This window comes from Petaurus breviceps, unplaced genomic scaffold (genome assembly GCF_028583685.1).
Source record: "Petaurus breviceps papuanus isolate PSGF00001 unplaced genomic scaffold, PetGlider_PUasm1.0 89580, whole genome shotgun sequence".
NCBI lineage: Eukaryota > Metazoa > Chordata > Mammalia > Diprotodontia > Petauridae > Petaurus > Petaurus breviceps.
In genome coordinates this window covers 1,083-13,188 of record NW_027187077.1, presented here as the reverse complement: position 1 = coordinate 13,188, position 12,106 = coordinate 1,083, and the positions used below count along the sequence as shown (strand labels likewise).

Sequence of the window (12,106 nt, the reverse complement as noted above, 5' to 3'; positions counted from 1 at the left end):
GGGACCAAAAGCCAAAGATTTCTACCTTTGGTCCTAGAGGCCACAGGGAGCCACTGGGATTTAATAAGCAATGATTCAATCTGAGCTTTAGGAAAAGTCACTTTGGAAGTTGAATAATGGAGAATGCAAGTATATTTATTTAATACTTCTTATATGAGATCATAGCAACTGATTTAGAGCTGGAAGAGGAAGACTTCAGGGTCATCTATTCCAATGCCTTCATTTTACAGATAGGGAAACCTAGGCACCAGGATATTAAGTAACTTGTACATGGCTATTTTGTATAAATGAAACCACATCACAGTGGGGGCTCAAAACTGAATTGCCCAGTAGGGGGAGGATATCTCCTGGGAGCACAGGAACCCCTCTGCCACTTCCATGCCTGTTCACAATATCTCCTCTGGCAGAAAGGAAATTTCCCCAGGGCAGGCATTAGTTCACTTGTATCTCCAGCACTTAGCACAGTACCTAGCACAAAATAAGTACTTCATGGATACTTGTCGATTGATTAAGATTTGGCTGACTCTTTGTTTCTTTCCACAAAGGTAAAAGAAATGTCTGAGGAAAAATCTTCACAGAAACCAAAAAACAGCACCAAGAAACCCAAGAAGCCAGTGAACAAGCTCCTTATGGTACAGTCATTTGCTCTGCTTTTCCCGTTGTTCATCCCTTACTGGCCTCTTACATCTAAACACTGCGCTCCGGTATTCATTCTCCAAGCCTGGATGTCAGTGTGCCTTGTCCAGTCCTGAGGCCATTATGAGGTTACCAAACTGGCGGAGCTTAAGTCTCCTGAGTCTCCAGTGCTTTCCCAAGAGTTTCCTTTATTTATCCAGTCATTAGCAAATCAACAAAGACATGATCAATGTAAGAGGGAAAATGGTGGTCCAGTGTGAAGCATTATGGCATTTGTTTTCGAAAGGGCTCTGATAGCAAGTCAATCAATAAGCTTTTCTTAAGTAGCTACCAAGTGCCTGGCACTGTGCTACACTCTGAGGATGCAAATTTAAAATTTGAGATAACCTCTACCCTGGAGGGATTTATATTGGGGGAGGGGGAGAGGGGGACAACAAAATCTGGTCCCAAGAACCTTGCGATCTCCTGGGGGATATTTCCTTTTTCGTTTGCTTTACATCAGTCTCTAGATGACAACCAATGACTCAGTTTGCAGTGGGAGAGGTCTGAGAAATAAGCTTATTTAAGCTAAAGGCCTCACTTTGGGAAATTTCCTTATCACACCATAGGATGTTTCCTTGTATTAGTCATCTTTGGTCTAAGATACTATTGGCCTTTTCCCCTTCTTCTCCAAGATCGAAGAAAAGGATATTGAATGCTCTAAATGCTATAGCCGAAGGATTTCTCTCATGGAGATTAAGCCAAACAACCCCTTGTTGATGGATGGACATGGGCTACAGGTACGGGAGTCTGCCTGGAATCTTTTATTTGCCATTTATTCCCCCCCCCCCGCTTCAAAAGTCCATAAACGTCAGACACTTGCTAACTGTGTGATCCTGGAAAATTGATTAGCCTCTCTTGACCTCAGTTTCCTTATCTGTAAAATGGAAATAATGGCACTTAACTCCCAAGGCGATTGGGATAACATATGTTTTGCACATTTTAAATCACTATAGAAATACTGGCTATATAGACATGGTCCTTGCAAAGACTGGATATTAATGTACCTCTCCCTGGACTTGACCCACCATTACATGAAAAGGCCTTTGGAACTCAAGTATCCCAACTTCTTTTTCCTAAGAAGAGTCATATCTGGTCCTTCCATTGGCAGCCAAGCAGGAATATCGGAATATCCCAAAGTTGGTTTGCCAAGATCTAAACCCAAGTTCTGGGCATGTGATAAAACAAGATGGCATTCCAGAGTGTGACATGCTAGATCCCCCCCAAAAATGAGGATAGGATCATAGATCTGAAGCAAGAAGGGACCTCAGAGGCCACCTTACCTCCTCTATTTTACAGAAGAAGAAGCAGAGGCCCAGAGATAGAAAGAGGCTGACTAAGGCCACACAGACAGGATTCAAACTGAGTTCCTCACACAAGGCTCATAGGCTTAGAGTCCTGGAGCTAGAAGGAATATAGTTATACAATATAATATAATACAATAGTCATACAAATGAAGTGAGTTGCCCGAAGGAAGCCATGTTCCTGTACCTGGCAGAATCTCTTCTGATTCCAGACCAAGGGCCATTCAGACAGCAAGAAGAGGCCGAGTATCCCATCCCTGGTGTCCAGGATGGGGCTGTGGGGGGAGGAGGCAATCATCCCCTGGGGTTTGCCCTGGTCGAGTAGTGAGTGATTATAATGTCCTTCTGGCAGTGCCCTACTCAAGGAGGGACAGGAACAAGTGAGATTGTTCAGAATAAGACTGAATAGGAGGGTAAGGAGGGAGCCATGCCCCCCCAAAGATCCACTGAAGGAAGTGAAGATGTTTAGCCTAGAGAAGTGAAGCCTTTAGGAGGCCATGATGCAATCTTCAGTCATTCGAAGGCAGGCCTGGTGGTAGAGGAATTCCATTCATTCTGTGGTCTGAGTGGAACTCAGAACGGTGAATAGAAATGACAGGAAAGCATATTGAAGTGGGATGTAAAGAGAAACTTTGAAGAATAAGACTCTGGACAACTAGAACGAGCTGCCTCAATCTGGAGCAGGCAGGAGTATCCTGGGAAATGTTTAACTGGCTCTCAAAACAAAAATGTTTGCCTGATGCACTTTTAAGTTTGGCCTGCATCAGTAGCATCTCCCTTACTTCCTTAAGTTGAAGTAATTGACAAAACAGTCAATCAAGCTCTGGCCTATAGCATTTGCCCATTTCTAAGATGTAAATGTTCTCAGTGAGAATTTAACAATCAGCTCTCGGAAGCCTGTACGAATTGGCTGCAGCACGTGCTGATAGCAGGTGATCTCCTCAGGTGAGCATCTGCAGGGCCATTCTTCAGGGTTTTCATAGAAGGGATTCAAAATCGGGAGTAGCTTGGACCAGGTGGCCCAGAGTCACTGCCAAGTCTGAGATTCTGTGTCTCTCAGAAATCACGTAACCTCCTGGCCGGGGGTTTAGGAGGAGCATGAATTCTTGGATCGGTCTTTCCTTTGCTCTTGTCTAAGTCACGGCGTTGTGAGACGCTGCCCTCATCGGCCAACTTGGGGGATCAGAAGAGGGAGAAAGGCTTATCTTTCTTAGTCAGCAATCGGCCATGGAAGGAGGAAAGAGAGAATCCTACCGCCCAAGAGCCTCACTTTCGTTACTGTACTACACCTCGCTTATCTCTCAACACGTTGATAAGAATCTGTCACAAAGCAGAAGGGCTAAGGGGCTTCCTACTTTGTCTCTGCTTTTGATCAGCTCTCTGGCTGAAGACAAGTACTGAGAGCCATGAAGCAGAATCAGGGAGGAGCAAGGGCAGGACCCGAACTTTAGCAGTGGCACCTAGAGGCATGGCATTGCATGGGAATAGTTACCCTGCTGCCCAATTCTCTGTCTTTTCCTGGTCACAATATTGTAGAATTTTGTTCTTAAATGCAGGTCAACCAATAGCAAGGAAATTCTGTTTCCTTTTCCTATGCCCCTTACAATTCCTTTGGAAGATCCAGTTAACATATCCTTGAAAATAAGCTCAAAGAATATACCAGCCTGCCTCATCTCTCAATCAAGTGAATGACAGCAGCTTTTCCCACCCACATCACTGCTACTTTGCCTCCGTCAGGAGCCAGGAGGCTACTGCCAAAGCTAAGTTAGCCAGTAACAAGTGCCCCAAGCATACACACAGTGAGGAGGGGGGAAAGGAGAGGTTCATAAAGAAAAGGAGAGGAAGGGAGAAAAAGGGAAGGGAAGGATAAGGAAGGGACAACACAAGAAAACTTGTTACAAGATAGGAAAAAGAAAACTTTATAAGCAACAGAGGAGGATTTTATCTTCATCCCCCTGAAAAACACACACACACACACACACACACACACACACACACACACAACGAAGGTCGCAAACTTCTGAGGCTGAACAAAAACTAGAAATGTGAAGGATTAGGGTGGGGAGATATAATTAATTCCATTTTGAACATTGAACATTGAAGCATTCTAGTGGAGATGTGTAGCAGGTAGCTAGTGATGTAGAAATGAGTGGAGAGAGAGACAAGAGACAGAGACACACATAGGCAGAAACAGAGACAGAGAGAGACAATGATAGAGACAGAAAGAGAGAAGGGGGGAGGAGAGATGGGGGAGATAAAGAGGGAGATGAAGAGAGAGAGAGGAAGAGAGAGGGAGAGAGAGGTGAAGAGAAAGAGAGACAGAGACAGAGAGAGAGGAGCCTAAGGTGCTGTGAAGGTCTAGGGCAGTATAATGGCTCTAGACTCAAAGGGCCTGGGTTCACAGCTGGCCTCTGATATTTGCTGCCTCTGTGACCACAGACAAGTCGCCTGGCTTCCTTGGCCTTCCTTTCCTGGTCTGTAAGGTCAGTGCTGAGGGGTCTCTTCCAGCTCTGAATCTCTGACTATGAGTGGAGGTGATTAATAAGCTGGCCAGTGTTTAGGCAGATGTTGATATATTGTGTATACTGATGGCCCCAAGTAAAGGTATAGAGAGGCATATGGGAATGATATCCTTGGCTTGTTTCAACTCCAAAATTCTGTGATTCTGTAAGCTTTTTCTCACCCTGTGTATTTCAGATTATTCCACCAAAGGACACACATCCCCTGCTTGTCTTGCTCAATCCGAAGAGTGGCGGAAAACAAGGGAAAAAGTATGTATTATTATATTATATTATTCCTCAAAGAGGAAGGGCCTGGCAAGCAGCCATCTTTGGACTTCCTTCCTAGTAGACTTCACATGTTAGTAGGAATTACAGAGGAGCCTGTCCCTCTCCCACACCTTTCAACACCTTTCTTACCCAAACTCTATAGAAGGAACTAAGAGGATGGGTGATTTGGTGAGTTCAGGAAGAGTTAATCATGTATAGTCTTGGGATCGGGTATAGTCAAAAATTTGTCCATAGCTGTAAGGGACATGAAGATGCCAAGAAAAGAAATGTTAGCCAGGCTAACTTGCCTGAGACTGAGACATTACGTCTTTGAGAGGACCAGGTATCCATGTCATCAACATCTGGACACATTTTTAGAAGCTACTGGGCAAATCATGAAAGAGAAAGTTAGTATTTTAAAGTAGTTTCTCATTGCTGGTCACACACATTGGAGGCAGAGGTGGTTGTGGTATAGAAACCAGGAGTGAAGTTTCAGATTATGTGGGAAAAAATGGAAGCAGCTGGAACAGAGAGGGAAGGCTCCAGGGAGGTCCCTCCCAGTCCATTCAGCATGCTCCCCCTACTAACCTGGGGCTCCACAAGCCTTAAACTCCACCCTTGGAAAAACCTGAGAATTGGTGCTTTCCATATCAGTCCTTACCAACAACCCTCTCCCTGCCCTTCCTTCTTCATTCCCGCATAGTCTGCTCCCATGCCATAACAGGAAATCACACCACCTAACATATGAACAGGACCTCCCGGAAGGAAGAGGACTCCATACCCTTTATTTGCTGGTGCCCTCTTTTGTTCTTGGATGAAGAGAGAACCTTCAAGTGATAAGGTCACCAATGATTCCAAACATCTCTTGGAATGGTGAAGCAGCCCTGTTCCACTTGAGACCCTCAGGGCCCCAGAACCTTCAGTGAGCTTCAGTCTGTCCTGTCCCTTCTCCTCCTCAAGTAGGTTAGATGTGAGCTGATGAGGTCATTCGTCTGCTAGAACTGCTTCCAATGACATTTCCTTTCGTTTCTGCTTCTCTCCCCACTCTTTTTGTTTCTATAGAGTCCTTCGGAAATTCCAATATCTGCTCAACCCCAGACAAGTTTACAGCCTGGAGCATTGGGGGCCTAATCCAGGGTATGAAGATGCTGTCCTCTTGCGATGCTTCCCAAGTTTTCTCTTCTTTCCCTTCCAAATAAGCCATTTTCTAGAACGTCACCCTCCCACTCCACTTCGTCTTTCCCTCCTGTGTTTCTGCCTCCCTCTCCCTTTCTTCACAAACCCCTCACTCTCCACCTTCTCTTTCTGGAGGTGCTCGGGAGCAGCTGTTATTGGCTGACTCCATTTTGGAAGTAGCCTCCTGGCAAAGACAAAGCAACAATCATGGCGGGGCGGGCAGGGAACTGCTGTTATTGTTTACTTGATTGACAAGCAAGGCAAATTCCTTGAGCTTCTGTTCAAGGCTGGGTTAACTGGCATCTTCCCAATGAATCAGGAGAGACATGGGGAAAGGGAACATGGGCCTATTGACTCACGTTCTACATGTTGTAGCCAAGTAACTATGCAAAATGAGGCCGCAGGGTCATTGGTCACATGTGGCGTGAGGACGTCCTCCTCGTTCCAGGAGAGGCTTCAGTTTTCAAATTCCAGATTCCTCCACTTCCTGACTTTCATTCTTTGCCAATGATTTGACCAGAACATTGAAGAAAAGCAAAGAGAGGAAGGAAACCTTTAACCTTTCTGTTTTGTGGAGAGGCCTGTGGGGATTATAGGTTGATGGGACAGTGAAGGTGGAAAGGGAAGAGATTTTAGAGACAATCTAATTAAACTCCCTTATTTTAAAGATGGGGACACTGAGGCACTGGCTCGAGGTCACATGCTTGAGAGGTGGTATTTTAAACCAAGGTCCCCTAATTCCAGAGTCAGGGCTCAGGCATCGAGCTAGAAGTTACTACAGTGGAAGGCCTAAATGGGTGGGATTTGTGTCTTGTTTTCCCCACGAGCAGGTGGATTATCAAAAAGTGTGTCACTGCTAACACACCTCTCCCTATTTTCATTCCCCATAGAGGCAAGTAAGGGGAGAGCCTCAGAATGCTGTGCCTCCGACAAGAGTCCAAGGAAAGAGTGATCTGAGAGCCAGGCTCATCCACAGGGGAGCCCTATTTTCACAGTTATGTGAAGGGCAGGCACACTCACCTGGGACAGAGGCCAGCAGCCCTAGTCATGTTTCAGACTAGCAGGGGCACAGTGGGGGCCACACAGGGAGAGATGGCATGTTACAGTGAACAGAGCTCTGGCCTTGGGGTCAGGAAGCCCACATGAGATGCTGACTCTAAGCCTCAGTGCACTAATCTGTAAAAGGGGGATGATGATAGCACTTTCCGCACGAGGTTATTGTAACGGCCAAAGGAAATAACACACATAAAACACTCTGCACACGTTATGGATAGATAGATTTGCATGTATGTGCACACATACATATGTACATACATGGAAGTCCCCACTATGTGCCAGGCGCTGTAGGGGACCTGCACTTAAGAAAACGGGCTTTGGCAGTGAATGAAGGATAGATGGTGATGGGGACCCAGCAACAGCTACCACAATGGAATGGAGGACAATGAACGACAGTTTTGAGGTGGAGTCAGTCCTTGGCATTTCCCAGAAGCCTTAGCTACACAGCTCCAAGGCCACCATGCTGCCTGGCACATTGACTCCTGACAGATGTCAGCTAGGACACCTGAGGTCTTGTTACCTTATGGGAGGCCAAGGCCACCTCCACTGGCCAGGACCTATAGCCGGTGTTTTTGTGAGTCTGACTGCCTGCAGGGACCTTAGGGATGTCTGGATGCCACACAGGGCCCCCAGCACCTAGGCCAGGGCTAGGTAGCCACAGTAGCCACTTAATGAAAATGCTCGCTGGGTAGAATGGAATCCCAATATGTGGTCCTGTGTTCTTACATATTGAACTTCATAGAATCTTCGATTGAGAGCTGGGGGAGCCCTCAGAGATGCCTTCAGGCCTGCCCTCTTCATTCTGCAGATGAGGAAAGGGAGGCCCAGAAAAGTTAAGTGACTTGTCCAAGATCACCCAGGTATTAAGTACCAAAAGTTATATTTGACCCCATATAAATCCTCTCTACTCTGGGTTCAGCAGTTCCCCAGCACTAGCACTAAGGACTCAAAAATAGCATGAGAATAATAATTCAGGGACAAGACTAAGCCTGTCATTTCATCAGAGTTTACACAGCACCCAGGAAGGAAGACCCACTGCCAATGCAAGTGGCCAGTTTCTCTGCAATTGATAGCATTAGAGATCCACCCGGGGCACCAAGAGGTAAATTTGTGTGGGGGTCACAGAGCCAAAATGGGCCGTGAGCTCAATCAGATCTCTCGCTCTGAGGCCAGTGCGCTACCTACTCTGGAACACTGCCCTTTGAGGCTGCAGCTTGCAAATGAACCTTTATAAAGGTTTTTTGTCAGTGGCCTTATTTTATTCTCAAAAAGGCCCTGGGAGGTGGGAGGTAGAGCAGGGATTCCTAGCCCTGTTTGGGCAATCAGGAAAGTGAAATGTCAGGTCAGGGAGAAGTGATTTGCTCAAGTGACCTGCCACTGAGTAGGTGCTAATACCCAGGTTTTCAGGCTCCTGAGTCAAGTAGAGATATTCCACCATTACATAAACTCGGGTAGTAATGATAATCTTTACCTGGGACAAAGCATATCTCAGTTAAAGAAGGGAAATAATAAAAATTCTTTCAGCATTGTTCTGTGAGACTTCTGATCTAAAGATCTCAGAGACCTTCTGCTTCATGCCCATTCCCTCATTTTACCAGTGAAATAGAACATAACCTCCATGACGGCAGGGCTGTTTCAGTTTTGTCTTTCTGTCTGGCACATAGGTGCTTATTACATGTTTGGTGACTGATTAGGAAGCTGGACCCAGAGAAAATAAGCCACTGCCCATAAGTCATAGGAAGGCAGTGAGCATCTAAGTGGGTTTTGGACCCAGAGTCAGTGTTCTGCCCACTGCATCACTCTACCTCAATACCATTCCTAGCACTCCTATGGAAGGTAAGCCCAGCTCCCAACACCAGTCATTCAGTCAATAAACATTTATTTTGTTGTTTAGCCATTTTCAATCATATCTGATTCTTCCTGACCCCATTTGGAATTTTCTTGGCAAAGATACTAGAGAGCTTTGCCATTTCCTTCTCCAGCTCATTTGACAGATGATGAAACTGAGGCAAACAGTGTTAAGTGACTTGCCCAGGGTCACACAACTAGCAAGTGTCTGAGGCTGGATTTGAACTCGGGTCTTCCTGACTCCAGGCTGGGTGCTCTATTCATTGCAGCACCATCTAGCTGCCCAGACATCTATTAAGCACCTGATATGTCCCAGGCATTGTGCTGAGGGCTGGAGATACAAAATGAGAATAAAGAAGTCAAAAATGCCCTGAACTGAATTAGAGCCACCAGTTAGTTCAGTGTTTTCCACTGCAGGAGAATGGGGAAAGGAGGAAGGAACTGTTTTTAAATCCGGCCTCAGACACTTGACATTTAACTAGCTGTGTGACCTTGGGCAAGTCACTTAACTCCAATTATCTTGCCTTTCCCCTTACAAAAAAATAATAAAATAAAATGTGCCCCTCCTGGTCTAAAAGGCTAGGTACCTTCAGCTTCTTCCAAGTTCCTCTCTTCATGCCAGGGAATACTTCCAGGGGATGCAGGAAGAGGAAGTTTTCACCCAGATCACCCAGCATCACACTGAGTACTGTCTAGTAAAGCAGACTGTTTGACTTCCCTTCTTCTTCCCAGATTGAATTTTTTCCGTGGCGTGCCAAACTTCCGTGTGCTTGTTTGTGGAGGAGATGGGACTATCGGTTGGGTACTGGATTGTATCGGTAAGTAACAAAGCAGGAAGAAAAGGGATGGTGGTGACTAGAGGGAAGAGTCAGTATTTGAAGAACAGGCAGGAAAAAACCCAGCATGAACTACACATTCCTTACATTACTAATATAATCGCAGCTCACATTTGTAAACAGAAAAAGAATGGTTGCCTTTCCTGGTTAGAGGAGCAGACTAGAACTAGAAAGTGAAGGCTGACTTGCCAGGAAGGTCCCTTGAACTTGAGAGAAGATGGACTCAGGGAACTAGTCACTTCCAGAAAGACATCACTGGACCATAGATCTGGAGCATGAGTCCTCAGCTTTTTTGTGTGTTCTGGATCACTTGGGCACCCATCAGGTGAAGCCTATTCCCTTCTCAGAATCACGTTTTAAAATCAGAAAATATATAGATTATACACACAATAAAATATAAAGGATTACATAGGAAGTCAATTATATTGAAATAAATGTCATTCTTTTTCCATCCAAGTTCATAGGTCCCCTGATATCTGTCAAGGGGTCCATGGATCCCCAAGTTTAAAATCTCTGATCTAGCAGCAGAAGAGACTTTTGAGACCTCTCCAACTCTGCTTTTTTACACACAAGGAAACTGAGGGACATAAATGAATGAAAGTCCCAATGAAGAAATTCCCTCTGCTAATGTAGTCAACAGCTACTCTGTGACTTAGAGTCTTAGAGATGCCCAAAGCCCTGAGCCTTGCCCAGTATGTGTATGGTGAAAGACTTGAACACTGATTTTCCTGACTCCCATGCCAGCTCTCTACCCATCATGTCACACTGCCTCCTATTCAGCTCCATATAAGAATGATTTTCCCAGAATTCAAGTTTGTAAAAGGTAGAGTGGGCAGCTTTGGGAGAGAATGGGCTCCTCCTTCCCTGGAGCCCTTAAAATGGAAACTGAATGACCAATTATCAGGTCTGATATTGAGGAGAATAAGAAAGGAGCTAGACTCTGAGGTCCCTTATAACTTGGAAGTTTTGTGATTCCACCAGCAGTCACAATGGAAGCAGGCATCCCCAGATGAGGATTTTCATGGTGATGGCTGGTGGCTGGTCGCTATGCCAACTTTGGGGTTTTGGCTGTCTAATGTCTACTGTCTCCTCCCAGGAGCCAAAAAGCAAAGACACTGATGGTCTTTTCATGGTTGGTCATTATCTTCAGTGACCATACTAAATAATGGCTGGGAACTGTCACACTTTCATTCTAACAGGCTTCCCAACCCAATAGAGAGAATTTTACCAGGAATCTACAAGCTAAGAGGAAATAAGAGAGGAATTCTGGCTTGGACCATCTGTTGGAGTAGCTGTGGGGATCCAGGAGCCCCTGTTTCTACTTTTTGTACAATCTTAGTTAACTCTCACTGGAAAGAGCCAGTGATTCATGGGCTTGCATCTACTGGCCAGACCTGATGCTGTCTCATATCAATGCCTTTTCTTCCTTGGATTACAGAGAAGATTGATTTTGTCAAACATCCAAGAGTGGCGATCCTGCCTCTTGGAACAGGAAATGACCTTTCCAGGTGTCTTCGCTGGGGAAAAGGTGAGGTTTTATTGTCCTTAGGGATCTATCTCCGGGGACAAGGGTCCAGCCTAATGACATTTACAAGGCTAGTGTAGAAGATTGCCCTGAGTACTTATTGAAACTTCAGAACTGTAGGGCTTCCAGGGGCCCTCCTCACTCTCATTTTTGTCATTGCTCTTATTATTCTTCTCATTCTCACTGTTATCACCATATTCATCATTTTGTTTTGCAAATCATTATGTTCAATGAAATTCAGATAAAGATGATCCTGAGATAAGTTTCTATACTGTTATTATGCATTCATGTTAAATGTTTGATGGTCTTATTATTGACAATTAATAATAATAATAATTGGCAACAATTAACTATCCACCAGCATTTATTAACTCCCCCCACCACTGTCTTCCAACCACTGTGCTAAGGAGATTTTGTCTCAAATAGTTCCTACCCTCAGAAGGTTTCCATTCTATCAGAGGGATATATGGAGTGATTGAAGTTGGGGCGCTAACAACTGAAGGGACCGGGAAGGGCCTGTCACCTGAAGAAAGTGTCCCTAGAATTTAGCCTTGAAGAGAGCTGGGGGTTCCAAGGACAGGAAACAGAATGCTGCAGTGTTGAGCACAGTGCAGTAAGAGAAAAAAAATGTGTTCCAGGAATACTGAGAGCCTGTACAAAGGCACCTGGGATATGCAACATCACATCCGGGAAAGAAATGGGACGCTTTGGTAGAGGGCACGAGGGGAGAAATTTCTAATCCGCCTGGAAAGACACACTGGAGCCAGAGTGTGATGGGCTTTAAATTTCAAAGAGGAGTTTGCATTTTACCCTGAAGGCAGTCGTGAGGTACTGATATTTATTGAATAATAGAGAGAGACCTGCACTTTAGAAAGATCAATTTAATAATTGTGTGGAAGACAGACTGGAGAGACAAGA

The 12,106-nt window shown here is 45.2% G+C and overlaps 1 protein-coding gene across 1 annotated transcript; it reads left to right on the top strand.

The window, feature by feature from the left end:
* Positions 1 to 545: 545 nt before the first annotated feature.
* On the top strand, positions 546 to 9,645 carry LOC138176474 (diacylglycerol kinase beta-like; the record flags this gene model as incomplete). The annotated part of the gene is made up of 5 exons (XM_069107263.1): positions 546 to 632; positions 1,311 to 1,415; positions 4,677 to 4,750; positions 5,810 to 5,884; positions 9,560 to 9,645. Coding segments are annotated over 5 exons (427 nt in total), but the record flags the coding sequence as incomplete, so codon positions are not given.
* Positions 9,646 to 12,106: the final 2,461 nt, after the last annotated feature.